General features: G+C 43.7%; 1 protein-coding gene across 2 annotated transcripts; it reads left to right on the forward strand.

The window, feature by feature from the left end:
* Positions 1 to 696: 696 nt before the first annotated feature.
* SLC26A2 (solute carrier family 26 member 2) lies at positions 697 to 25,330 on the forward strand. 2 transcript variants are annotated; one of them, XM_075900217.2, is made up of 3 exons: positions 697 to 849; positions 17,654 to 18,298; positions 22,463 to 25,330. In XM_075900217.2, exons 2-3 carry the CDS (start codon positions 17,666 to 17,668, stop codon positions 23,966 to 23,968), a joined length of 2,139 nt encoding a protein of 712 aa, XP_075756332.2. In that variant the 5' UTR covers positions 697 to 849; positions 17,654 to 17,665; the 3' UTR covers positions 23,969 to 25,330. The 2 variants fall into 2 exon arrangements, with proteins under 2 accessions (XP_075756332.2, XP_089625657.1); XM_089769531.1 differs by lacking the exon at positions 697 to 849 and adding an exon at positions 4,245 to 4,520.
* Positions 25,331 to 27,876: the final 2,546 nt, after the last annotated feature.

Genomic DNA, 27,876 nt, shown 5'->3' on the forward strand with positions numbered 1-27,876 from the left:
ACAATGACACAGGAGAGGCTGGTTGGCCTTGCAACCATTTCAACAGAGCATGAGCTGGCCCAGTCTGTGGACCTTCGGGAAGCAGTTCAAATCTTTGCAACCAAGAAGGAATGGAAAGCACCACTTATTCAAATAGATAAAAATGCCCAGTGTTTACTATGCAGACAAGAAAAGTTCAATTTGCTGTTCAGGCATTTGAAAGTTAAGTGTTACTTAACATTTTTAACAAGACACGTTAAGTTGTTAGTTCTCTTTATTGGGGTAGGTAGCAGAGCAGTACCACAGAGGGGTAGACCAGGAAGAAGGCAGAATTGAGACCTTTCAAAGTTTTGGCCCAAGTGAGGGGGCAGTTGAGCTCCCTGCCTCAGGTGCCAAAATACTGTGGGTCAGCCCTATAGGCCAACGTGTGCAGTTAAGCAAGAGCGGGTCTGCCCCCGCTTGCACCCTATCACAGGGCGGCGGGGCGGGGAGTCGGGAGACCGGGAGCTGTTGGTACCGCCCCTGCTCTGCCCAGCCAACGCTGCGATCTGTGGCAGCTGCAGGCAGTAGCTGGGCACCGACGTGACAACGCTCAGGTCCAGCCCCGGCCCAAACGGCGAGTGGGGCTGGATTCAGCCCGGCCCCCTCCGCGCTGCCTCGTCCCCGCCTCCCCGTGCCCCGCCCCGCCCCCCTCTCCTCCCCGGCCGGTCACTGGGCCGCTGCCCAGCTCTCACCTCCCCCAGGAAGCTGCGCTGGCGGGGGGGGGGGGGGGCAGAAGGTGGGGGCGGGGTTTGCGGCTGGGCCCGCCCCCCTTGCTCCGAGCTGAGCGCGGCGGGGGCGGGAGCCAAGTTTATCTGGAGCGGGGGCCGGGTGAGTGACTCCTGCGGGGAGCGTGGCGCGCTGGCCACCCTAGCGAGGCGAGGTCCAGATGCAGGGGAACCCCGGGAGAGCGGGGATTCCAATGGGGGGGACCCGGGAGAGCGGGGATTCCGATGGGGGGGGACCCGGGAGAGCGGGGATTCCGATGGGGGGGGGGCCGGGAGAGCGGGGATTCCGATGAGGGGGGGGGGGGACCCGGGAGAGCGGGGATTCCGATGGGGGGGGGGGGGCCCGGGAGAGCGGGGATTCCGATGAGGGGGGGGACCCGGGAGAGCGGGGATTCCGATGGGGGGGGGGACCCGGGAGAGCGGGGATTCCGATGGGGGGGGACCCGGGAGAGCGGGGATTCCGATGGGGGGGCACCCCGGGAGAGCGGAGATTCCGATGGGGGGGGGCCCGGGAGAGCGGGGATTCCGATGACGGGGGGCACCCCGGGAGAGCGGGGATTCCGATGGGGGGGGACCCGGGAGAGCGGGGATTCCGATGGGGGGGGCACCCCGGGAGAGCGGGGATTCCGATGGGGGGGGCACCCCGGGAGAGCGGGGATTCCGATGGGGGGGCACCCCGGGAGAGCGGGGATTCCGATGGGGGGGCACCCCGGGAGAGCGGGGATTCCGATGAGGGGGGGACCCGGGAGAGCGGGGATTCCGATGGGGGGGCACCCTGGGAGAGCGGGTGTCCCGGGGCGGGGGCACAAGCTCCGGTGGGAGTAGCGAGGGGGCTGCCCAGGGAAGGCTTCGGGGCAGGCATCCTGGAAGCGTGCTCGAGCCCCAGGGAGAGCAGCGGGTGGGATTCTTGTGTAGTGGAGAAGGAAGACACCCCCGGGGGATGAGGGGCCAGGGATCCCCGGCATTGGGGGAAACACCCTGAGAAAGGGGGAGTGGCGAAGAGGTGCGCTGATGTCCTGTTGGGGATGTAGTCGATGTACTCCAGGGAGAGCTGGTTTCACTCTGAATTATTTTCAGACTTTTCAATGAACTTTGTCCGCCCTTCAATAACAGCCTCCAGCTCTGCACCGCTAAAAAACCTCCCTGCCTTGTTTCCCTCAGCCCGCATTGTCTATACTCAGAACCTCCATGGCCGAAATGCTGGCTGTCCCAGCTCCTCTTATCCCTGCTCTGACTTTATGTACTTCTGCAAAGTGTCTACTCTGCCTGTATGATATTAAGTAATCTATAATAATCCTGAATGGTTAATTCCCCCTCTCAGCACCATTTTGGTTGGTCAGCTCCAGGTTAGAATGAGGTTAGGAGGGGCAGTAGTATTTTATAGATATCTAATATTATAGATTTAAACTCGTGAGCCAAATCAGTTTCGCATAGGAATATGAAATCTGGAGTGTAAGGTTATTGAAATTGATGATACTGGTACAAATTCATTGCTAGTTTTAAATAGAACTTTACTCATCTGATTAATGTCTCTTAAATACTTTATTTCCAAACAGAGAGACTGATAAATACTAGGTTTGGAGGGAAGGGAAGATGCAGAAGGCACCAGCCCCTTCCTATTGCAGACCCTGATTAGTTAAATTCTCAGAGCTTATGTGGGAAAAAACTTTTGTAAACCAGGACATTGAAATTCCACTGTCTAGGAATAGATTTGTGTTGGCTTCTAAAATGAGAAAAGTAGGCCTCCACAATCCTGGTGTATCAGGGTGGGACACAGTCTCAAAGGCTGTGATCTTGGGCAGAAACCTTTTAAGCTTGAGAGAAAAAGTGTTTGGATTTTTTTATGTTTCACTTCTCAGCAGTGTAGTCTTTCTCTCACACGTATCCCTTATCCAAGGTAAATGTTGGCTTTATATGTGCTAGTTTGTTCAGTTCAGTCTCTGACAGGATTTATTTATAGATGCTTTCACATGAACAGAAGACCAGTTTCTCTTTTTCTGGTGAATCTGGGAAGTTCCTGGCAGTCAGAAGGCTATGTGATGTGAGCTGGCCTTAAACACTCCAGGAAATTTATTTGGGAAGAACCTCTCTTTCCTGTGTTTTAGGAAGAATCTGCACATGACTGTAGCATTGTGTATCTGTCTAATTTGCCTGACTAATAGTGGGGCAGAGAGAGAGAGAGGTCCTATTTTTGGTGCTGCTTTTCCTTCCCTGGTCCATACAACTTTAATTTTAATTAGAAACATTTCTGTAGAAAACTTGGGTCTGATGAAAAGTTCTCCATTGACAACCCTGGACACTAAACTCTGCAAAATAGATCCAGCTCAGGTCTCACAGAGCAGTCATCTCTGTCCAAGCTGTATGCATAGCCAGGTTCCTATAGATGCATCATCTGGTTAGTATATAGGATATAAAGGAAGACACTGTTTGTACTCTAATGAGCTTAGTTACATTTGAAATAAACAAAGACTAGACACATGCATACATACCCTACCTCTCCCTCATGCTTGATGCTAATTTAGAGCTTGTTTTTATTTGCTGTCATGGGTAAGCATTTGAGAGCATCATGGAAGTAGTGAAATGCTGCCTAAATCCAACTCCCAAATTTATTGCTGAAATGTCATATTGTTACTGGGACAACACACAGGTGCCTATTTATGACCCTAGTTCAGAATTCAGTGGAACTAAAGGTGTGCCTAAAGTTAGACACCTGTTTTGTATTGCTAAATCCAGTCTGTATCTCTTCTGCATGATATAACCAGCAATCTAGAATTACGGCTACTGATCAAAAAAGTAACTAGTTCATGTCATAGGAGAATGTCATGGTGTTTTACAAGAACTTGAGCATAATCTCATATATACGTGATCTTTACATTGGTTCTGGAATATTATTGCATTTGCAGTTTTATTTCAATGACATTGGATTCTCCCAGTCTCTTTACAGTTGTGGATTGACTTTTTTGCCTTCAATAACCAAAGGAGAAAGGGCATGTTTTCTAAAGTAACTTTTACATATACACATTTCGGCTGCATTTTCCAAGGAGCCTACAATTGTTAGGCCCTGACTCCTATTGAATTTCAATAGGACTGTGGTTCCTTTAAAATTCCAAGCCCCTCTCAAGAACTCTGAGTGCACAATCAAACTTTCTAATGTTGGAATAAGTGTGTCTACAAATTAAAAGATAATCTAAACTTGAAAGTTCTTTCTGATTACTGCATGGTATGAAAAGCATTTGCATTTTAAATTCACAGCATTCAGTAAACAGAACTTCCAAGTATAGATTAGCTTTTAGTTTTTAAAAGTGGCTGCATAAAACTACACACTTGTTGGCGCGCAAAACTGCGCACTTGCACTTTTAGTAACCTGCACCATTTAAGTTGTTTGTGCACACATAGCTTAGACAGCTAATCTTGATAGATGCAATCTGTGTTTGGCAAAAAAAAAAAAAAAAGCAGTATTTTATTTCTCCTGGTAAGTGTAGATTTGACTTGAGTTTAAGATTTTAAACTCAATTATTTGAGCATGTGAGCAAGTTAAAATTCCCATACTATTCTTTCATGCATCTGATGTTGCAACTCATGAAAGCTTATGCCATAATACATTTGTGAATCTTTACGGTGCCACCAGACGCCTTTTTGTCATTACAGGTTGCACCTCCCAAATCTGGGATTCTCTTGTCCGGCAACATTCGTGATCCTGCATGACCACAGATGTTCCTGGATGAGAGAGCCCGAGGGCTGGAGGACCAGCATCTGGGAGCCCAGTGCAACTCTGTGAGTCTGCTAGCAACAGGGCCACAGCAGCCTCGGCACAGTGCCATCGGGACTGTCTGCCACCTGGCAGCGGGGCCAGGACCACAGCAGCCCAAGAGGAGAAGCCTGGCTAGGCCACGTCAGCCTGGGAGGCAGTGAGGCTACAGCCACCGTGGTGGCGGAGGCAGGATGATTAGGGCTGCCTGCCGTCTAGCAGCTGAGCCAATGCTGTGGCTGCAGCAGCCTGGGAGGGGAAGCTGCAGCCCGACAGAATCAGCGCAGCCAGGGCCACTATATGCTCAGAGTGCACGTGTTCTGGGATGGAAATCCAAGCCTGCAGAGACCTCGTGCTGTTGTTCCTGTTTTCATGAGGCTAAACTAGGCAGATTGCAGCTGACCTTTAGAATGTAATGGTTTAGTAAAAGGGGAAAGTGAATCCCGTCTTTTTAAACTGACTTTGAATGGATTTTAATATTGTAAAAATTGTAAGATTACATAATTAGAATTCCTGATTTTTATGACAGGCCTTTGTGCTAAACGTCTCATGACAGAGAGATATCTGTGATCATTTCTCTTACGTCACAGCATTTGTAACATATTTAAAACAAATATTCTTCAAAGACCATATTCAGGCTGAAAGGAACTGGTAAGACTGAATTCTGGGCATGGAAATTGATCCTATAAAAACAACATTTTTTCAAAGTAAACAGATGTTGGAAATGCCCTTTCTGAAATTAAATGCTATGCTCACTGTACTGAACTGAAATTTTCTTGTCCTCTATCCCTGAAAAGAAAGAATTCAAGTTTTATGCTGGTTGTGACTAGTTACAAAAATAATACAAAGCAGCATTTTTGGTCAGAAATTAGTGTAATGGGATAAAAAATCTGGCACTACCCATGTCTTTTCACCCTTAGAAGCAATGCCTATCTTTTTGATGAAAAACCCTATTCATACCACATAAAGACGGCAGTTATACAGATATATACAAAGACTTTGTGTAAGTAACTCCACTAGTACAACCACAGTTTACTAGCAAAATCATTTCCTCTTAATCCATGATTCTAGAGTCTAGACATTTACAGTGGTCAGCACGTGTATAAACAGGTGTCACTTAGGATATCTGAATCCAAAAAAATAACGAGCAGGAAGGAATATACACTATAGCTAGATGTAATTTCAGAGTTTTCTCACAGAAATTAAGAATAAAACTTAGGTTTCTGGGAGCCTTTTGTGATTCTTGGAGAAGAGGGATGTAAATTACTGTAATGGAGGAAAACAGTGAGCCTGTTTAAGAAGTTTCTAATGGATATAAATAGGAGATTACATTGAAAAACAAAATTTCATCATTTTACTGAACTCATTCATAAAAGATTTTTAACAAAAATGGGTCATAATTGAGAGCAATAAGTTGAAAAAAAGGCTTCGGTCACAAATACTGTGTGCTCTCACAGTGCTCGCTCACAGTGCATAGTTAAGATACAGGCATTGTTTAACCTTGTTGACTTGAAGTATTTCTTTTACATGTACACACTATAAATGACAGCCAAATAGTATTTTGCAATACTGCACAAGAGGGCACATTATCAAGTGGGTAGTGGATGAGTCAGGGGTAATGAATTCTAATATCTCTTTTAGAATTGACTTGGGCAACCTTGGGTAACTCACTCTCTGTAGATTTCACTATTGAAAATCATAATACATTATTCACAGAGCTTTGGGGAGGCTTACTTACTCAATATTTATAAAGCATTTAAAGTTATGTGAGTAGAAGGCCTTATCAAATAACTATATATAGTTATAACATGTATATAGTTATGTATGATAATGACATACCCTAAGGCTGTGTCTACACTGGACCACTTATTCTGGAAAAGCAGCCGCTTTTCTGGAATAAGCTGCGAGCTGTCTACACTGGCCGCTTGCTTTTCCGGAAAAGCAATGATGATCTAATATAAAATCGTCATTAGTTTTCCGGAAAAACTATGCTGCTCCCGTTCTGGAAAAACTGTTCCGGAAAAGGGCCAGTGTAGACAGCACAGTAGTCTTTTCCACAAAAAAGCCCCGATCGCAAAAATGACGATCGGGGCTTTTTTGCAGAAAAGCGCGTCTACATTGGCACGGACGCTTTTCCGCAAAAAGTGCTTTTCCGGAAAAGCATCCTGCCAATGTAGATGCGCTTTTCCGGAAATACTTATAATGGAAAAACTGTTCCATTTTAAGCATTTCCAGAAAAGGTATGTCTACACTTGCAGCCTATTTCGGAAAAGAGTATGTCTACACTTGCAGCCTATTTCGGAATAGGGCTGCAAATGTAGACATTCGGAATTGCAAATCAAGCCCAGGGTTGTTATTCTTCCTGCAATGAGGTTTAACAGGTAGTTCGAAATAGGGCTTTATTTCGAACGCCCGTTTCACTGCCGCGTGTAAATGCGGGCAGTTATTGCGGGCTTGTAAATTTCAAATCGAGCAGGAGTCTGACACTAACATAAGAGATGTTAAGAATCATCAGGGATTTACTAGATCAGTACACTAGTGACTACACTCTGGTTGGTGGATCTACATTTCTAGAGTAATTAAGAGGGGACACTCTCATGTTAGTGACCGATGGAGGTATAACTGGGTCCAAAATGAAACACATCCTGCTAGTTAATGTGTGGGACCTAAATTTGGATTCTTATATAAGAGCATATAGTGCTGTCACTGGACACTGTGCTGGGCAAGTGTGTGTTTATTGAAAAAGGAGCCCTTGTAACAATCATAAAAAGTTTCACTGTAGTCTTCTTCAGGAATGGACTTGTACAGGGTTTCATTTAATCTTAAACAAGCTATTATTTTCGTCTCTTGTTTACTTGGAACATTTTAAAACTAAACTGGGCAAAATGTTAATAAACAAAGCACAATCCTGAAATGTCAGGGATTTGACCTAGAGAGGACACTACGTTAATGGGTCACAGGGCCTAATAGGTTTTTTTCTATTTCTGGATTGGATTCAGTGTTCATAAAAAAATTAGGCCTTTCTGGTAAACGCTCACTTTCATGAATGAATTCATATTTGATTATCTGAAATTCACATACTAATCTGGTTGACGACAATTTTATTGAGTATAATAATAGTTTTTGGTGAATTAACTGGTTCTTTCTAGGCATTTTTCTTAACAATACTCACCATTGCACCAGCACGGGTACAGCTCTGCTGCTGGTAGAATTGTGGCTGGCTAATATAGAATAGTGATTAGTGTTTTACCGTTGTTTCTAACCACTGCTGCATCAGTGCTAAGTGGAAGATTTGAAGAAACATCTATTTGGAGGTAGTTTTCCCTTTCCACTGCCAAAGAAAGAGTCATGTGTCCTTTTGGATGCATATAAATCTATATCCTGTTTGATTTAGTGGTTAGCAAACCAGCTTAGCAACTCACATACTGCTGTGACCATTACAGGAAAGGGTGCAACTTCGCTTCCACAGTGATCCTCTTTCTTTCAGAGCTCTCTTACATACTTTTTTTGGTTGAAACTTTCCATTCTTGGCCTCAGTCCAAAGGTCAGAGTCTCTGGACAGTTGAAATTAAAATCCATTCAGTCATTTGAGTATGTGTAAAAATGAGAGAAAAAATACTTCCACTAGGGTCTTTCTGTGCCAACTCAGACTGTGAGTGATGTATCCTTCCTGCTGATAGGTAGAGATAGGAAAACAAGTCTTACAGCGTTGGTGTTGCTGCTACATAAAAGATTAGTTGATCAACATGCTCCCATGTAGGAGGAGCTCCTGCTAGTGGCTCTGAGGCTCAGAACATAAGAACAGGCATACTGGGTCAGACCAGTGGTCCATCAAGCTCAGTATCCCTTCCTCTGACAGTAGCTACTGCCAGGTGCTTCAAAGGGAATGAATGGAACCGGGCAATGTATTGAGAGATCTTGTCCCAGCTTCTAGTAGTCGAAGGTTTAGAGACAGCCAGAGCAAGGGGTTGCATTTCTGGCCATCTTGGCTAATAGACATTTATGAACCTAATAACACTTCCTTATTCATTTTCTCCACACTATTCATGATTTTATAGACATGTTTAGTCTCTATCCTCTGTTTAGTCATCTTTTTTCTAAACTGAATAGTCTCCAGTCTTTTAAATCTCTCCTCATAAAGAAGCTAGGGATGTAAAATCCCCTTTAAATGGTTAACTGGTTAAACATTACATTTAACCAGTTAACCAAATAAAGGGGGTGCAGGTGGGCTGGAGAGTCCCCCTCCCTGTCATCCTGCCTCCTGCACTGGAGGCAGGGGCTGTTCAGCCCGGCTAGAGCAGCCCCTGCCTGTGGTGTGCCCATGCCTGGCACAAAAAGGGTCTGCTCTAGCTTGGCCAGAGCAGCCCCTGCCTGTGGCGGGCCCTGCAGTAATGGAACACCTCCCTGCCTGCAGGAGCCACCCACCAGTTCACCAGAAATGGTAAGAATCACCCCTTAAGTTTACTGGTTAACCAATTAATCATTCACATCCATAATGGAAGCTATTCCATACCCCAATCATATTGTTGCCCTTGCCTGGATTTGTACAGTGGCGTTATGATATTTTCTGTCTTATTTTCTATTCTTTCCTTATAGTTCCTAGCATCCTATTAGCTTTTTGGACTGCTGTTGAGCACTAATCAGATGTTTATAAAAGAACTATCCCCAATGACTCCACAGCTAATGTAGACCCTTTTATTTTTATGTAGAGCTGGGATTGTATTTTCTAGTTTGCATTATTTCATAGAATCCTAGGGCTGGAAGAGACAGCAGGAGGTTATTGAGACCAGCCCCAGCCCAAAGCAGGACCAATCCCAACTAAGTCATCCTAGCCAGGGCTTTGTCAAGCCAAGACTTAAAAACCTCTAGGGATGGAGATTCCACCACCTCCCTAGGTAACCCATTCCAGTGCTTCCCCACCTCCTAGTGAAATAGTTTTTCCTAATATCCAACCTAGACTTCCCCCACTGTAACTTGAGACCATTGCACCTTGTTCTGTCATCCGTCACTACTGTGAACAGCCTTTCTCCATCCTCTTGGAACCTCCCTTCAGGAAATCGAAGGCTGCTATCAAATCCCCCCTCGCTCTTCTCTTCTGCAGAATAAATAAGACCAAATCCTTCAGCCGCCCCTCATAGGTATGTGCTGCAGCCCCCTAAAACACAAGTATCTGTCTCTAGCCAATTTTCCAATTATTATCTTGGCTTCTATTACACAGTGGTGATTGCACTGCAGGGGGCCCGTTTCATTTTTAAAATTTTTCTTTTTTCTTTTTCCAAACAGAGGATGGCACTTCTCTTGTTTTGTAAATTCTTTACATCTGTTTCCAAAGTTTTGTTTTGTTATTGTGCTTGCTATCTCCGGACTGCATGCTGCCCTCTCTTATTTCTCTTGCTTCTTTTAAATCTTTCTTTATTTCTGTTACTTGCCTGGCCAGTATAGTGGCATGATGTTTAAGCCATCTTACTGCCAAGGGCATTTAATTGCAAAGTTCTAGCTTTTTACTTCTCTTACTATTCTTGAAAGCTCCAGTTTCTAACATTGCTTTACAAATGTCAGTCCATGATTTCCCACTTTCTTTTTTAAATTCAAATGGACCCTCCCTTGCTGGCAATCTAGTGGGTCCATACTTCATCAAACTCTGGGGATTTGAAGGAAGGGGAAAAAGAGGTTTCCTTAGTGTGTGGTTTTCTGCCATGTTAGATCGTGATACCTACAGCGGACCGCTCGCTTACTTACCAGATCAGCAGTCGGGGTCACCAACGTACTAGGTCAGAAGGCACCATTGGTGTCCTGACAGGCCTCCTGGTCTGTCAGTGATGATAAATATTTGGCTGCATGTGTTTTTGTAGGCTCCCTCTGTAGATCATACCAGCTCTGTGCATATAGCTAGCTTAGCAGACTTTAAGAGAGCCCCCGCAGACCACAGACTTAACACTTTGTCTAGCCTAGATGGCAATAGGGAAATCCATATTGTTGACTGAGCATGTCTATTGTCAGGGGGTACATATACATAGTGAACAAGTGGTGAGTCTGTCTACTGACAACTATTACTGTACTTTGACAATAAACCTGATGTAGGTACCTTTGAATCTTATAGGTGATATGGAAAAAAGTCAGAGTGGTTACCAAAATAAAATAAAATGCACAGGGAGCTTTTTACATTTAAGGTTGTAAGCTTTTGATTGTAGAGTTTGTGAAATCTTTTCAGATTAATTTTACAGTCAGACTAATTGGAGTTAGATGTTCACATTGGGCTGAACTGAAGGCTGAACGCATTGTAGTATCCATAAATGTGTGTGGGATGTCCTGTTCAAATGTGTGACTAACCCAGTCAGTCAGTGACTCATGTTCCTTCTTTCAATGAAGTATTTGTGGTTTTCCCCACCCCCTGTGCGCTTTTCCTTCCGCCCCCCAACTCTTCCACTCTTCCAGCTGCCCAAACTGCTATACAGACATTTCATGCAGAAGCTCAGCTGACCTCCTTGTATGGAGAGAGCGAAAAATTACTAAAGAGCTATTTCAGTTTCTCAATATTTCCAAATCTCTCTGTGAAGATTTAGCTGGGTGAAGTTGAGGATCTTTCCCTCATGCCCTTTTTCTTATGGCCATGCCTTTTATTCCTCCTTTTGGCTTTGTTTTTATTTACACCGAAAAAATCTAGTACATAAGTACATAAGAACATAAGAACATAAAAATGGCCGTTCTGGGTCAGACCAAAGGTCCATCTAGCCCAGTATCCTGTCTGCCCACAGTGACCAGCACCAAGTGCCCCAGAGAGGGTGGACTGAAGACAATGATCAAGCTATTTGTCTCCTGCCATCCCTCTTCAGCCTCTGACAAACAGAGGCCAAGGACACCATTTTATCCCCTGGCTAATAGCCTTTTATGGACCTAACCTCCATGAAATTATCTAGCTTCTCTTTAAACTCTATTATAGTCCTAGCCTTCACAGCCTCCTCTGGCAAGGAGTTCCACAGGTTGACTGCACGCTGTGTGAAGAAGAACTTTTATTAGTTTTAAACCTGCTACCCATTAATTTCATTTGGTGTCCTCTGGTTCTTCTATTTAGGGAACTAATAAATAACTTTTCTTTATCGGCCCTCTGCACACCACTCATGATTTTATATACCTCTATCATATCCCCTCTCAGTCTCCTCTTTTCTAAACTGAAAAGTCCCAGTCGCTTTAACCTCTCCTCATATGGGACCCGTTCCAAACCCCTAATCATTTTAGTTGCCCTTTTCTGAACCCTTTCCAAGGCCAAAATATCTTTTTTGAGGTGAGGAGACTACATCTGTACACAGTATTCAAGATGTGAGCATACCATAGTTTTATACAGGGGCTGTAAGATATTCTGGATCTTATTTTCTATCCCTTTCTTAATAATTCCTAGCATCCTATTTGCCTTTTTGACCGCTGCTGCACACTGTGTGGAAGTTTTCAGAGAACTGTCCACGATAACTCCAAGATCTCTTTCCTGATTTGTCGTAGCCAAATTAGCCCCCAACATACTGTACGTATAGTTGGGGTTATTTTTCCCAATGTGCATTACTTTACACTTATCCACATTAAATTTCATTTGCCATTTTGTTGCCCAATCACTCAGTTTGGTGAGATCTTTTTCGAGTTCCTCACAGTCTCCTTCTGTCTTAACTATCCTAAACAGTTTGGTATCATCTGCAAACTTTACCACCTCACTGCTTACCCCTTTCTCCAGATCATTTATGAATAAGTTGAAAAGGATTGGTCCCAGGACTGACCCTTGGGGGACACCATTAGTTACCCCTCTCCATTCTGAAAATTTACCATTTATTCCTACCCTTTGTTTCCTGTCTTTTAACCAGTTCTCAATCCAAGAAAGGATCTTCCCTCTTATCCCATGGCCATGTAATTTACACAAAAGCCTTTGGTGAGGGACCTTGTCAAAGGCTTTCTGAAAATCTAAGTATACTATATCTACTGGATCCCCCTTGTCTGCATGTTTATTAACCCCTTCAAAGAACTCTAATTGATTAGTAAGACATGATTACCCTTTACAGAAACAATGCTGACTTTTGTCCAACAAATTATATTCTTCTACATGCTTCACAATTTTATTCTTTACTATTGTTTCGACTAATTTGCTGGTACTGAAGTTAGACTTACCGGTCTGTAATTGCCCGGATCACCTCTAGAGCCCTTTTTAAATATTGGTGTCATGTTGGCTACCTTCCAGTCATTAGGTACGGAAGCCGATTTAAGGGATAGGTTACAAACCACAGATAATAGTTCAGCAATTTCCCATTTGAGTTCTTTTAGAACCCTTGGATGAATGCCATCTGGTCCCGGAGATTTGTTAACATTAAGTTTTTCTATTTGTTCCAAAACCTCCTCTAATGACACTTCAATCCGGGACAGTTCCTCAGATTAATCACCCACAAAGGACGGTACAGATTTGGGAATCTACCCAACATCCTCAGCCGTGAAGACTGAAGCAAAGAAATCATTTAGTTTCTCCTCAATGGCTTTATCGTCCTTGATTGCTCCTTTTATAGCTTGATCATCTAGGGGACCCACAGGTTTTTTAGCAGGCTTCCTGCTTCTAATGTACTTAAAAAACATTTTGTTATTTGTTTTTGAGTTTTTGGCTAGCTGTTCCTCAAAATCTGTTTTTGCTTTTCTTATTACATTTTTACACTTGATTTGACAATGTTTATGTTCCTTTCTATTTATCTCACTAGGATTGAACTTCCACTTCTTAAAATATACCTTTTTGTCCCTCCCTGCTTCTTTTACATGGTGGTTAAGCCACGGTGACTCTTTTTTAGGTCTCTTTCTATATTTTTTAATTTGGGGTATACATTTAAGTTGGGTCTCTATTCTAGTTTGAAAATATACCTCTAGAATTAGAGTAGCCTGAGTTAGTTCATTGGTTTTAATGGGCATCAGAGAGCAGACTATTTTGGATAAGAACTTGAATGTGTTCTAGAAGAGAAGGGAGACTGACCCAGTTCAATACAATTGATCAAAATATGATAACCTTCCGTTGCTATTGAATATTGTTACAATCACTACAGGTTAAAACAGAACAGAGACTCCAAAGTGAAAGACATTGCAGTGTAATATGGAGCAGCTGAACTAATAAGAACATATTGATTCCTAATTGGAACTGAATTATAGATATGTATTGGATACTGCTAGTTGGGAATAGAGGCTTCTTTAAATGCCACCACTGCTTTTGGAGTCATGGGCAAATGTGGGTAGTTCAATAAAGCAGATACTTCACCATTTAGTTTTTTTTCATTGTCAAAATTATTACCCAAATCCTGCTGGGGATCCAATGTGCAATTAGCCTGAGTTATTTGTGTGTGCTAATGGACTATTCAATACGATGATGGACATGGACCATTGCCTTAGGGGATAGTGGATGGCATCCCTGTTTCAGAGCGCTCAAAGGCAGAAGGAAAAAGTATAGATAAAGAACTCTGGTAAACTGAAATTAATTGTACAGCTGAAGCCATTTCCACTCCTGCACAACTCCCAAGAGAAGTGTCTTGTAACAGACAGTGGGAGAAACAAGCTGTCTAAATAGAAGGTCTGATTTTTGCTTTACCCATGTGGACACAGCTGCCAAGAGATTTACTTAGTAGCAGAAACACTTTATAGCTCTTTGCAAAGTGTTAATTAAGTAAAAGAATTTCCAGTGAGAACCCTGCAATCTATTCTCATCAAGCCTAGTCCAAATATATTTCAGCTAATTAATTCAGAAGTTGATTGCATAGCATATGAGTTCTCCATTTGTTAACATTCGAGCTCCACATTGAAGGTGTAAATTGCTGCATAAATGCAAAATATTTTTGTTATTAGTAGAGCTGAACTGGTAAAGAGATGTGATCTGGTTTTGAAGGTGGAGGACTGGGAACTAGAAACTCCAATGTTCTAGTCTCTGACATACTCTTTTGTGGCCTTCAGTATGTCCGTCATTGGCTGAGTTTCACTTTATGTAAAATCTGAGCAATAATATTTAATTCATCCATGCAAACCATCTGTGAAGGAAGTTGTATTTGCAAAAGGCTCTGAAGCAGAAGATTGGGTAAGCGCCAGGTTACATACATGTGTTAGTGGTGTCTCAGGTTGTGTTTTATTTCCTTTCACGTGTTGAGGACGTAAGTTCTTATTATAAGAATGTTCTTTATTGAGATAGTCTCAGATATCATCTTTGTCTGGAAATGGGTGACGGGAGGGATCACATGAGGATTACCTGTTGTGTTCCTTCCGGGTATATCTACATTACAAAGTTAATTCGAACTAACGGACGTTAGTTTGAATTAACTTTGATAGGCACTGCACTAGCACTCCGCTAGTTTGAACTTAATTCGAATTAGCGGAGCGCTTAGTTCGAACTAGGTAAACCTCATTGTACGAGGATTAAGCCTAGTTCGAACTTACTAGTTCGAATTAAGGGGTGTGTAGCCCCTTAATTCGAACTAATGGGAGGCTAGCCCTCCCCAGCTTTCCCTGGTGGCCACTCTGGGCACCACCAGGGAAACTCTATTGCCCCCCTCCCGGCCCCGGACTCCTTAAAGGGGCACGGGCTGGCTACGGTGCCCGTGCCAGGTGCAAGACTGCCAGCACCCAGCTAGCAGACCCTGCACCTGGCACAGCTCGAGCCAGCCACCCGATGCCCCCCAGCCCTCCCCCTCTTCCCGGGACCAGACTGGCGGCTCCCGGGAACTTGCCCGGGACCGCAAGAGGCGGACACCCACCTGGTCTAGTGCGGACATCGTGGACCTTGTCCACGACCTCCGCACTAGGCACAGAAAAGTGGCCGTCTAGGGCAGGAGAGCTGCCAGCCTGGCCACCCAGGAGCAGGTGTGCATGAAAATCAAGGGGGTCCACTGAGACCCCCGACCCTGAGCCCTGAGCTTACAATGGCCATACTGGGTCAGACCAAAGGTCCATCTGGCCCAGTAGCCTGTCTGCTGACAGCGGCCGACACTAGGGACCCTGGAGGGGATGGACCGAAGACAGTGACCAAGCCATTTGTCTCGTGCCATCCCTCTCCAGCCTTCCACAAACTTTGGGCAGGGACACCACTCCTACCCCCTGGCTAATACCACTCCATGGACCCAACCTCCATGACTTTATCTCACTTCTCTTTAAACTCTGTTCTAGTTCTAGCCTTCACATCCTCCTGCAGCAAGGAGTCCACAGGTTGACTCTTTGCTTTGTGAAGAACAACTTTCTGTTATTAGTTTGAAGCCTGCTACCCATTCCTTTCCTTTGGTGTCCTCTAGTCCTTCTATTATGGGAACTAATGAAGAACTTTTCTTGATGCACCTTCTCTACCCCACTCATGCTTTTATAGACCTCTATCCTATCCCCCCTCAGTCTCCTCTTTTCTAAACTGAAAAGTCCCAGTCTCTTTAGCCTCTCTTCATATGGGACCTGTTCCAAACCTCTGATCATTTTAGTTGCCCTCCCCTCTCCCACTCTCTCTCTTCCCCTCTCCCACCTCCTTTTCCCAGTCTCCCCGAGTTTTGTTCAATAAAGAGAGATTCTATTTTTGACCACACGTTTTCTTTATTTTGTACATCAGGAAGGGGGGCTAGGGAAGGGTAAGTGGAAGGAGGTGAGGGAGGAATGGGGTACGAGCCCCCGATGGGGAGGACTGGGCTGGCTCTGCGGGCTTCTGGGGGTGGAAGCTCTCCTGCAGCCCCCCAATTGCCTCTTCTCCCCAGATGGCAGCCTGCAGGAAGTGCAGCCGGGCTGATGGCTGAGTGGTGTGATGTGCCCAGTGTGGGCACTCAGGGCACTCCAAGCCAGGACTGCTTTGCAAGTGGGGCACCCCTGAGAACTGTCTGTCCGGGGTGGAGGTCGGGTCCCTTTAAGCACAGCCCTCGGCTAGCCTGAGGCAGCAGCTCCACGCTCTAAGTCCTCATCTGATGCCCTGCCGGCACTGCTTCCGGCCATTCTTAACCCCGGTTCAGGGTCCACTTAATGTGGACATGCTAGTTCGAATTAGCAAAACGCTAATTCGAACTAGTTTTTTAGTCTGGATCCGTTAGTTCAAATTAGCTTAGTTCGAATTAACTAAGTTAGTTCGAATTAGCGCTGTAGTGTAGACATACCCTCCCTCTGGAGCATCTGGTATTGGCCACTGTTAGCAGACAGGATACTGGGCTAGGTGGACCTTTGATCTGACCTAGTATTGCCATTCTTATATTTTTATGTTCTTATGTTCAGTTTAGTCCATGGTAGGAGAAACCTGTTGGTGTGAGCATATGACAGCTAGTACTCTAATTAATCTCTAATTAAGACGCGTGTTTCTGTTCCTTTGGTTGGATATAATTTGCTTCAAATCCAAACTTTGTTTTAAAAAAATTGAAAGTGTTCCTGTGCTCTATCATTTGGTGCAACAAAACCCTTTGACTACAAATTGCTGCTTTTTAGGTAATAAGTAAAGCTCCACAATGGCTGGAATCCTAACTATGCTAGAAACCCTAATGAAAGACACAAATTCTATGCCAGAAATTGAGTTGCAAAGGGTGTGTTTCACAAATTGCGTTGTAATGAATGTTTAGCTAGTACAGCCTACTGTTTCTATTTTTGCTGAATAGAATTGACTGTGCTGCTATGCGGTATGCAGATCTGATTACACAAACAGAAGTGTGTTCTCTTTTAGTATGTGTGTAGCTAGGATTTAATCCGCCATATTCATGGAGAGGCTGTCTGAACTAGGGATGTAATAGTGTAGTTAATTAATCGATAAGAAAAAGCTTATAGGTCAATGCTAAAGACTACGTGCATTCCCCCGGCCTCCCACCAGAACATTTTTTAGCAGGCTGGCTAGCAGCCTGGCTCAATCCTATCTTGCTTGGGTCCGGGACCTACAAGTTAAAAGGAGTCTGGGGGTATATTTTCCTTCCATTTTATAATATAGTTGGACAAAACCAGCAATCCATGTCTGTGCTTGGTTGAAGATGGGAAGAACAGCTGGGCAAGATTGAGTTGTCTGAGACCTTGCTTGTACAATGCTTGGCTTAAGCTAGCACTTTTAGTCCTTGACTTTCATGAGAACTAAATTCACTCTCATTTAAAAAAAACAAATAACCTGGAATATTCTAGACATTAGTTTAAGATTAACTGACTTATCTGATAATGTTTGTGTTGGTAGGGAGCCTTCAGGATGGCAGCAGAAGTGGAACTCAGCCACATCCAGTCAGCATCTGAAATGGCAGAGGGAAAGGATGGCAAACACAATTTTCAGTCCATGATGTTCCTGGAGCCTACAGAGGCGAGCATTGATATAAAAGCACTTCTGGTCAAGAAAGCGAAGAAAATTTGCAGTTGCACCCCAGCCAGAGTTAAAGACCTGATATTCAGTTTTCTCCCAGTCTTGGAGTGGCTCCCCAGATATAAACCGAGAGAGTATCTCCTGGGAGATATAATGTCTGGTGTGATAGTGGGCATCCTGCTGGTTCCACAGTCCATTGCCTATTCCCTGCTGGCTGGCCAGGAACCTATTTATGGACTTTACACATCTTTTTTTGCCAGCATTATTTATTTCGTGTTTGGTACGTCTCGTCACATATCGGTTGGTATTTTCGGTGTGCTTTGCCTGATGGTGGGACAGGTAGTGGACCGCGAGGTAGAGAGAGTTGGGTATCACACGGAGCCCAGCGTTCCCAGTGGCCTTCGCAGAGAGATGGCAATTTATGTAAATACCACCTCTTTGGCTGTGAACCAGACTTTATGTGATAGAAGTTGCTATGCAATTGTTGTGGGAGCCACGGTGACCTTCGTAGCTGGAGTTTATCAGGTAAGAGGTGGTAGGGTAACTGGATATTCTGTGGAAATGCTTCTAATGCCCTTCCTCTCCTCTCTTAGCAATAGTTTAACCCTTTACTGAAGCCTTCTGAGACCAGGCTGAGAAACAATAGCAGTGTTGTTTATAACAGTAATAACAGTAGTACCCCATATTGCAGTTCTGGTTAAAGGTCCACTGGCATTTCCCTTTATAACTATCTGATTCTGAGCATTGCCAAAGACTCAATTCTGATTGATTTCACATTATCAGGTGCATAACACTTCTACAGGCTGTCCCTAAAAACTTCTCTTCATTGGTTTGTGGTTTGGCTTTAATTTTCCCTGGGCCAAAACTTGCAGCAGCATCTTTCAAATCCAAACCACTTTTTATTTATGTTACTGGAAATTAATACACATTATAAAATAAAGTCCCTGGTACTGAATGTTTTTATTTTGAGCTTCTAAAACTTAATGACTTGATTGTTCAAAACCAGAACCATACCATTATTTTAAAGGGATGCTGCAAAGATAAAAATTATAAACGAAAAAAAATCTGTTACTTAATGTCTTGATTTATTAAAATTGAAACATTTTTAAATCTAATATTTATTACAGTTATACTTTGTTTACTGCTTGTATTTTTATTAACTATTGAAATTAGATCAGTAAGTTTAATTTTCTGGTTTCTTGTACCTCAGCAAAAAGCGTTGTAGAGGAAGGTATACATCCAAAAATTATGCACCCTCATTTCAGGAGCATCCACAACCCTTACAGGTGACCTTCTCTGGACCTCTCTGGTCCAGCAACATCCGTGGTCCAGCATGATTGTTTGGCAACAGTCAGGTCCCTAGGGTGCTAGACTAGAGAGGTTCATCGTGTAATAGCTAACACACGGGGGAGAAGAGAAAAAGAGAACATTTTTATGACGTTGTAGACAGTCCTTTACACTAACTTGACGTCCTGTACTACCAGGCAGTCTTGAATAATTTATACACAATAAGTCTCAGAGGGGTAGCTGTGTTACCTATATCTGCAAAACCAATGAGGAGTCCTGTTGCACTTCAGAGACTAACAAGATTTATTTGGTCACAAACTTTTGTGGGTAAAAAAACACTTTGTTTAGAGGTCTGAAATGGGTTTTTACCAATGAAAGCTTATGCCCAGATAAATCTGTTAATCTTTAAGGTGCCACAGGACTCCTCATTTAGACAGAATAGTGGTGGATTGGGTTTGTGAGAGGCAATGGGATTGTGTAGTTGTGAACTGTTGTTTGGTATTTAGCAAAGAACACTCTCTCTCTAGCTTCTTCATAGAAACAACTCAAATTACCTCATTTAGATGTTATACATAGAACAGCAATTAGCTGTGTTTTGCATGGGGTCTTTCTGCCTACTAGACAATACCTCGCTTAAACTAAAACATTACATATGTTAGCTCTTCAAAGCCCCAATGAGGAACAGAGTCACTTTGTGATAGGAATTCTAGTAGAACCCCAGAGTTACAAATGCCTTGGGAATGGATGTTGTTTGTAACTCTGAACAAAACTTTTTGTTCTTTCCAAACTTTAAAACTGAAAATTAACATAGTTTTGGAACTATACTATCCAGAAGAAAATGCTGCTTTTAACCATCGTAATTTAAACGAAGCAAATACAGAAACAATTTCCTTACTTTGTCAGATCTTTTTTCTAAGCTTTCCTTTATTTATTTTTAATAATTTACATTTAAACACAATACTGTACTGGATGCTTTTTCTTTTTTTTTTTGGTCTCTGCTTCTGCCATATTGTGTACTTCTGGTTCCAGATGACTCTGCAGTAAGGATGTAAAATACCATTGCATTGGTTAACCAGTTAACCAATTAAATGGGAGGCTGGCCAGGCTGGAGCAACCCCTGCCTATGGGCAGCCTGGCCTGCTTGAAGCAGCCCTGCGGGCCCCATGCAGGGCTGGAGCAGCCTCCTGCCTGCAGCAGGTGGGGAGTTTCACCAGCCTCTGCCAGTTAACCTTAACCGTTAAGAGTGAGGCTTACCGGTTAACCATTAACATCCCTACTTTGGTGTAACTCTGAGGTTCTATTTTATACAGGCACATAGTAAAAGACAAGCTTTGCCCCAAGATTGCTTATAGTCTAAGTAGACAGAGATAAAAGGAAAGGGAGATGAAGTATTATTATTTGTATTTTATAGTCATGAACCTGTGAAAGAGAAGAGTCAAGTGACTTTTCCAAGATTACACTGAGAGTCAGGAAATGAACTCACCTCCTGAATCCCAGTCCAGTGTCAAATCTCAAGATCATCCTTCCCAGTTAATTTATGCAATTCTTATGCAGTTAGGCCAGTTTCCAGCCATGCCTATATTTTATTTGTGATGCCTGAACTATTGGATGATGTTTGTGACCAAATGGGACTAGTTTGTTTGAGCCAAGTAGTGTAAAAGTACCATACCTGGCAGTTCTTGGGATCTGGCCTGGCAGTGTGACAAGTGAAAAGCATGAAAGGGCTTTTAGTGGGGGGCCCAAAGGGGAAAAAACCCTAAACTTGATTGTAAGGGAGGCCTGTGTTTAACTTGTAGAAAGTTTAATGGAGAAACAGGTGTATCCTGCAGATTTGAACCTGGGACTTCTGGAGCTTAGTGCGGGAGTCTTTACAGCATGAGTTACAAAGCCAGCTGCTGCTCAGCTTAGGCTGCAGGGCTCCCTAGGTGTATGGGCTACACAGGGACACAGAAGCTACGTCTACACTGCCGGCTTCTTGTGCAAGAAGCCTTTTGTGCAAGAGTTTTTGTGCAAGAGTTTTTGTGCAAAAACTTCTTGTGCAAGAGCACATCCACACCTCAAAGCTCATCGCAAAAGTGATGTGCTTTTGCGCAAGAGAGCGTCCACACTGCATGGACGCTCTTGCGCAAGAAAGCTCTGATGGCCATGCACAGAATGGCCATCAGAGAACCTGAGCTTTTTCCTCTGGAGCGTCCACACTTGCCTTTTTGTGCAATAGCTGTAGCGCAAAAGGGAGTTAGTTATTCCTCGTAGGAGGAGGTTTACCTACACCAGCAAAAGCCCTCTGTTCTGCCGTTTTACTACTGATTTCCTTGCGCAAAAGCACATTTGAGGTGTGGACGCTCCACTGTTTTTTGCACAAAACAACCATTTTTGCGCAAAAAGCTCGCAGTGTAAGGCTACGTTTATACTGCACCCATCTTCCACAAAAACTTATGCAAATGAAGTGTGGATTAGCATATTGCCATTCTTCATTTGCATAAATAATTAGGGGCCATTTTTGCGCAAGAGGCTTTTGCGCAAAAAAGACCCATCTACACAGCTGCTTTTTGCGCAAAAGCATCTTGCACAAAAACTACCCCTAATTAATTTTGCAAATGAAGCGTGGCAATATGCTAATTCGCGCTTCATTTGCATAGGAAGCAGTATAGACATAGCCTTAGTGCATACCGCTGGGGCAGAGGAAAAGGAAGCTATGCATCTATCTAGTCCTTTCCATTATAGAATAGTGATAGAAATGTAGCCGTGTTAGTCTGGTGTAGCTGAAACAAAATACAGGACTATGTAGCACTTTAAAGACTAACAAGATGGTTTATTAGATGATGAGCTTTCGTGATCTGAGGAAGTGGGTCTGGCCCACGAAACCTCATCATCTAATAAACCATCTTGTTAGTTTTTAAAGTGCTACATAGTCCTGTATTTTCTTTCCATTATAGGCTTACTATAGACAGCACCAAAGATGTAAGTGGAACTATAATTTATAAATATGAATAAAAATACATTTTTAAAATTTTCTTTTATCTGTGTAACCTAAGCATTGTTGGGATTTCTATACCAAATGTAAAAAACCCTTTTGTTCCTTGTGCTCCCCCTTTTATCCTTTCAGCATGCTATAAGTTGTTGCTGAGAGTTGCAAGAAACAATGAGCAAAATACAAACATGAATTCAAAAGTGAATCTCTTGTCTGAGAACCAAAGCCTGATTAGCAGTTGTGCGTCTGATTAAAGGCAAATGCATCTGGAGTGGCTAGGGAGTCTGGCTTGCATTTCATTTCACTCATCAGATGGTGGGCTATCCTGCAAAGTCACATATTATGCCATATTGTCTAACTCATCTTCCTGCTAATTTCCACTATGCTAAAATTTGTACTCTAATCTGTTGTGTGTGTTTGATTCCTTCCAGGTTGCTTTGGGCTTCTTTCAGGTGGGCTTTGTCTCAGTGTACCTCTCCGATTCCTTACTCAGCGGATTTGTCACAGGTGCCTCCTTTACTATCCTAACGTCCCAAGTGAAGTATCTCCTGGGCCTGGACATTCCACGCAGCAGTGGCATTGGCTCCCTCGTCACCACTTGGATAAACATCTTCAAAAACATCCACAAGACCAATATCTGCGACCTCATCACCAGCTTCTTGTGTCTTCTTGCCCTAGTCCCAACCAAAGAACTGAATGAGCACTTCAAATCCAGACTCAAGGCCCCCATCCCCATTGAACTGGTTGTGATTGTGGCAGCCACGCTGGCATCTCACTTCGGGAAGCTGAAGGAGAATTATGGCTCCAGTATAGCTGGACACATTCCAACTGGGTTCCTGCCACCCCATCCACCCAAATGGGATCTGATTCCTAGTGTGGCAATAGATGCAGTTGCTATAGCCATTATTGGCTTTGCTATCACTGTGTCCCTCTCTGAGATGTTTGCCAAGAAGCATGGTTACACAGTTAAGGCCAATCAGGAAATGTATGCCATTGGCTTTTGCAACATTATTCCCTCTTTCTTCCACTGCTTCACAACTAGTGCAGCTCTTGCTAAGACTCTTGTCAAAGAGTCAACAGGCTGCAGAACTCAGATCTCTGGTGTGGTGACCGCGTTGGTCATCCTGTTAGTTCTGCTTTTGATTGCACCTCTCTTCTATTCCCTTCAGAAATGCGTGCTGGGGGTCATAACCATTGTGAACCTCAGAGGAGCCCTGAGGAAGTTCAGGGATCTGCCAAAAATGTGGCATTTGAGCAAAGTGGACACAGTGATCTGGTTAGTCACGATGGCTGCTTCGGCACTGATTAGTACTGAAATTGGCCTGCTTATTGGTGTCTGCTTCTCAATGCTGTGCATTATTGTGAGGACTCAGAGACCAGAGGCATCATTGCTCGGCCAGGTGGCAGAGACTGAAATGTACGAATCCCTGTCTGCCTATAAGAACCTGAGGATGAAGCCAGGCATCGTGGTTTTCCGTTTTGAAGCGCCTCTCTACTATGTCAACAAGGAATGCTTTAAATCCACTCTTTATAAGCAGACAGGAGTCAACCCCGCCAGGGTGAAGGCAGCCAAGAAAAAGGCAGCAAAGCGAATGCTGAAAGAGAAAAGGGCAAATTCTGATGGCAGCCCGGCAGACGTCTCAGTGCAGCTTGTCACTGAGCCGCTGGTGTGTCACACCATAGTGATTGACTGCTGTGCAGTACAGTTCTTGGACACAGCAGGGATCCACACACTTAAAGAGATCTGCAAAGATTATGAGGAAATAGGCATCCAGGTGTTGTTAGCCAAGTGCAACGCCTCTGTGAGGGGTTCCCTGCACCGGGGCGAGTATTTTAAAAAAGGGGAACCAAATGTCCTCTTCCACAGTGTGCATCAGGCTGTGGACTTTGCCTTGGGTACGCACAAGCACAATGGGTGTTCAGCTGCTAAAGAGTAGTGCTGGGAAGGTGACAACTGTGTGTACGATCAGGGGAAAAAATTGAGGATGTACATGTAATATGTGTGCACTCACACTGGTACATGCATCAAAATCCAGGGGTATTGTTCTCCAACTGGAGGAGTGTAGAGCATACAGTGTGCTTCAGCGCTTTAATGGTGCTCTCCTGGTTAAGGTAATTGGGTAAGTAGTTGCTGAATATAGGCATACTCGGTGGGATCATGATTAACTAGTTAAACCAATGTTTTTCATGATCCCTTTGTGTATTCCTTGTTGGACTCTCTGTATCCCAATACCTACCTCCCCTTTAGACCTTCACCCTTTAGGTCCTTATTACAGCCACCATCTTTCTGGCCTACACTTCCCTTGGCAGCTGTCAGTGCTTCCCCTTAGTGAAATACTGGGCACACTGCCGCCCCATCGCTCAGCCCTTGTACTGGCCAAGGAACAAGTGAGATACTCAGCTCTCTTGGGTTATTCTCTGACATGACAAGAGATGGGGTTTTTCTCCCGGATGAGGGCCTGGGTCTGGCTTTTGCAGAGAATTACAGTTCACCCTGAGAAAGGGGAAGTGACAAGTAGATTTCTTTTGTGTGTGTGTGACTTGTGCATGTTACCTATTCTGCAAGTCAGGCACAGAGAGAAATTCCTGAGTGATTTGCAATCAAGGGAGCGAGCCTTGGAGCCCAGGTCTGCAGATTTGGGCTCACACTATGGTGCTGAAAACAGCAGTGTAGGTTTTTGAGTTGTGGCTGGAGCACAAGCTCTGAATCCCCCTTGCCTCAGGTGTTAGAGCCCAGCTCCAGCCTGAGCTGGAATGTCTATCTACATGACTATTTTTAGTGCTGTAGCACTGTAGACTCAGGTTCTGAGATGTGCTGTCCTTTTTGTTTGAGTCCCCATCCCTAATGGGAAAGCATTAAAGTTTATCTTACTATCACATTCTATTCCCCTTATCAGAGAGATCTGCAGAGCAGGGACTCTGTAAGTTCATACACCTTTGCCTACATATCTGCACAGAGTTTGTGTCTTCAGAAATACAACTTGATGCCTTTTTAGTTTGAATGGGTTGGGTATGTATTATACAGGTACTTCACAAGAAAATGCTTTGAACCACTTTTAACCAAAGATGCCTTAAAACCTATGGCCTTGCAACCTATTACTCTTATCTAGTAGAAAAGGACTGGAGCAATGATTTTCTTCTTTATGCATGTGCATGTATATTTGTTTGTCAGAAAAGTTTGTCGTTCTATATTGTGTTCCTTTGGACAATCTTCACAGATTTTTATTAAAAGCTTTTTGGAGCACAGTACCAGGGATGGGTTGCAGACGGAAATCTGTAAGGCAGACTCCTGGTTGTATTTAATTATTTGCTTGTATTTAATTATTCAGCTAAGAGCAATGGCATGCTATAGACACAACCCTACAGAGTCTTAAGAATTAGGCACGGGAAAAACGTAACTCATTATTTATAGTAAAAGATTGTCCCCTGCAGCCGATATTGTATTACACGCAGATTGAATCATATGCTAGAAATTGAAAAGCTGGATGATGATGTTTAACCAACTTCTGTTGGTGAGAGACAAGCCACACCAAATTCTTCTTTACCATGCCTCTCTAATGTGCTTAGACAGCATGGCTACAAGAATATTACAAGCAGGAATTAAGAAGGCCTTTTAGATTAAGGCTACGTCTAGACTACATGCCTCTGACGACAGAGGCATGTAGATTAGGCTACCAGGCATAGGAAAATGAAGCGGCGATTTAAATAATCGCCGCTTCATTTAAATTTACGTGGCTGCCGCGCTGAGCCGATCAGCTGTTTGTCGGCTCAGCACGGTAGTCTGGACGCGCGGGTGTCGACATCAAAGGCATTTGTCGACCACCGAGGTATGCCTCCTGGGATGAGGTTTACCTGGGTGGTTGACAAATGCCTTTGATGTTGACACCCGCGCGTCCAGACTACCGTGCTGAGCCGACAAACAGCTGATCGGCTCAGCACGGCAGCCATGTAAATTTAAATGAAGCGGCGATTATTTAATTCGCCGCTTCATTTTCCTATGCCTGGTAGCCTAATCTATATGCCTCTGTTGTCAGAGGCATGTAGTCTAGACGTAGCCTAACTGTTCCAGCTCTAATTTTGCTAATTTCAAGCAAACTTCATGTGCTGTTCAGCAGAAACTAGGAACTTGTCTCCTTCACACATGCAATGTCCTTGTGGCTATGTCTACACTACCCCACTAGTTCGAACTAGCGGGGTAATGTAGGCATACCGCACTTACAAATGAAGCCCGGGATTTGAATTTCCCGGGCTTCATTTGCATAAGCGGGGAGCCGCCATTTTTAAAACCCCGCTGGTTCGAACCCCGTGCAGCACGGCTACACGGGGCACGAACTAGGTAGTTCGAACTAGGCTTCCTAGTTCGAACTACCGTTACTCCTCGTGAAATGAGGAGTAACGGTAGTTCGAACTAGGAAGCCTAGTTCGAACTACCTAGTTCGTGCCCCGTGTAGCCGTGCTGCATGGGGTTCGAACCAGCAGGGTTTTAAAAATGGCGGCTCCCCGCTTATGCAAATGAAGTCCGGGAAATTCAAATCCCGGGCTTCATTTGCAAGTGCGGTATGCCTACATTACCCTCCTAGTTCGAACTAGGAGGGTAGTGTAGACATACCCTGTCTTTGCATTAACTTTTCCCTGTTACATAAACAAAGTGAAAATCAGTACTGGATCTTCAGCTGAGTTCTGTTCACATACGGTATGGCCAGACATTAAAAAAATCAAGAGTCACTCCTCAGGGGAAAAAAATCATGACATTGGCTTACAAATTAGGAGGTTAAATACAAATGTATTATGTTTCCTGGTGTCTGAGCCTCTAAGTGTGCTTGTACTATATTTTAATTTTAAATTTTTCTCTGCAACCAGGAAGGATTGAAACTCTTTTTTTAACATGGAAGTGAGATGATCGTGTTGTAATCACTTGACTCCAAGAGCAGGAGCTTTGAGAAAACACCAAATATCACAATACTTGTAATAGCTCAGAATCCTCAAATCTTCTGCAGTAGCATATAGACATTTAGAGAAGATGAGATTGGGGTGAGGATTCTTCCCTGAGTTTGGAGCTTTAGGACTATTTAAAGTCTTTTAAAAATTCTTCTTTCAAAGAAATATACTTGATTGAGAAGAACATAAAAATATATTTAAGTTCAGCAACACATGATTAGAATTGTGTTATAGTGCAAGGAGTACAAAAATACATTAAAAATAAACAAGTTTTCTTTTTTTTTTCAGAAGATTTAAGAATAGAGCCAGTCCTCGAGTTGCGAACAGTCGACTTATGACCGTTTGCAGTTATGACCAAAACTGTCGTAAATGGCGGACCCCGAGTTACGAACACGATCCGCACTTACGAACAGCACGGTTGCGTGTAACTCAATGGGGTCCGACTTATGAACAAACTGAGTTAAGACCAATTGCTTGGTCCGTAACCAGTTCGTAAGTCGGAGAGAGGCTGTACCATTAATTAGCTTTTCCACAAAGTTTGCATTCCTGCACTGCCTAGAGAGCCTTCATCTGTTCTAAAGGCTTAAGCCTGTGGCTGTTTAGATAAGAAATTGCAGCTGACCAGATCTTACTTTCTTTCAATAATTTCCACGGCCATGTTCTCCTCACATCAGTTTTCCATGAAGCTCCAGGAAAAATGTCCTTGTCAGTATTAAGTAGCTCTTGTCTGAACATCAGTAGGAAATGTGAAACCTCTGCAGACCTTAAAATCTAAGTATGCGTCTACAGTTCACAACATTCATGAGACAATTTTATCATATGTACAATCACACTTCCTTGAAGACTTAAGACTGAAGAGTACTGTGTATATTCCAGCAGGGGGCTCTGCATGTTCACATATGGTAGG

Source organism: Pelodiscus sinensis, chromosome 16, assembly GCF_052426305.1.
Source record: "Pelodiscus sinensis isolate ZL-2025 chromosome 16, ASM5242630v1, whole genome shotgun sequence".
In the NCBI taxonomy this organism is placed as follows: domain Eukaryota; kingdom Metazoa; phylum Chordata; order Testudines; family Trionychidae; genus Pelodiscus; species Pelodiscus sinensis.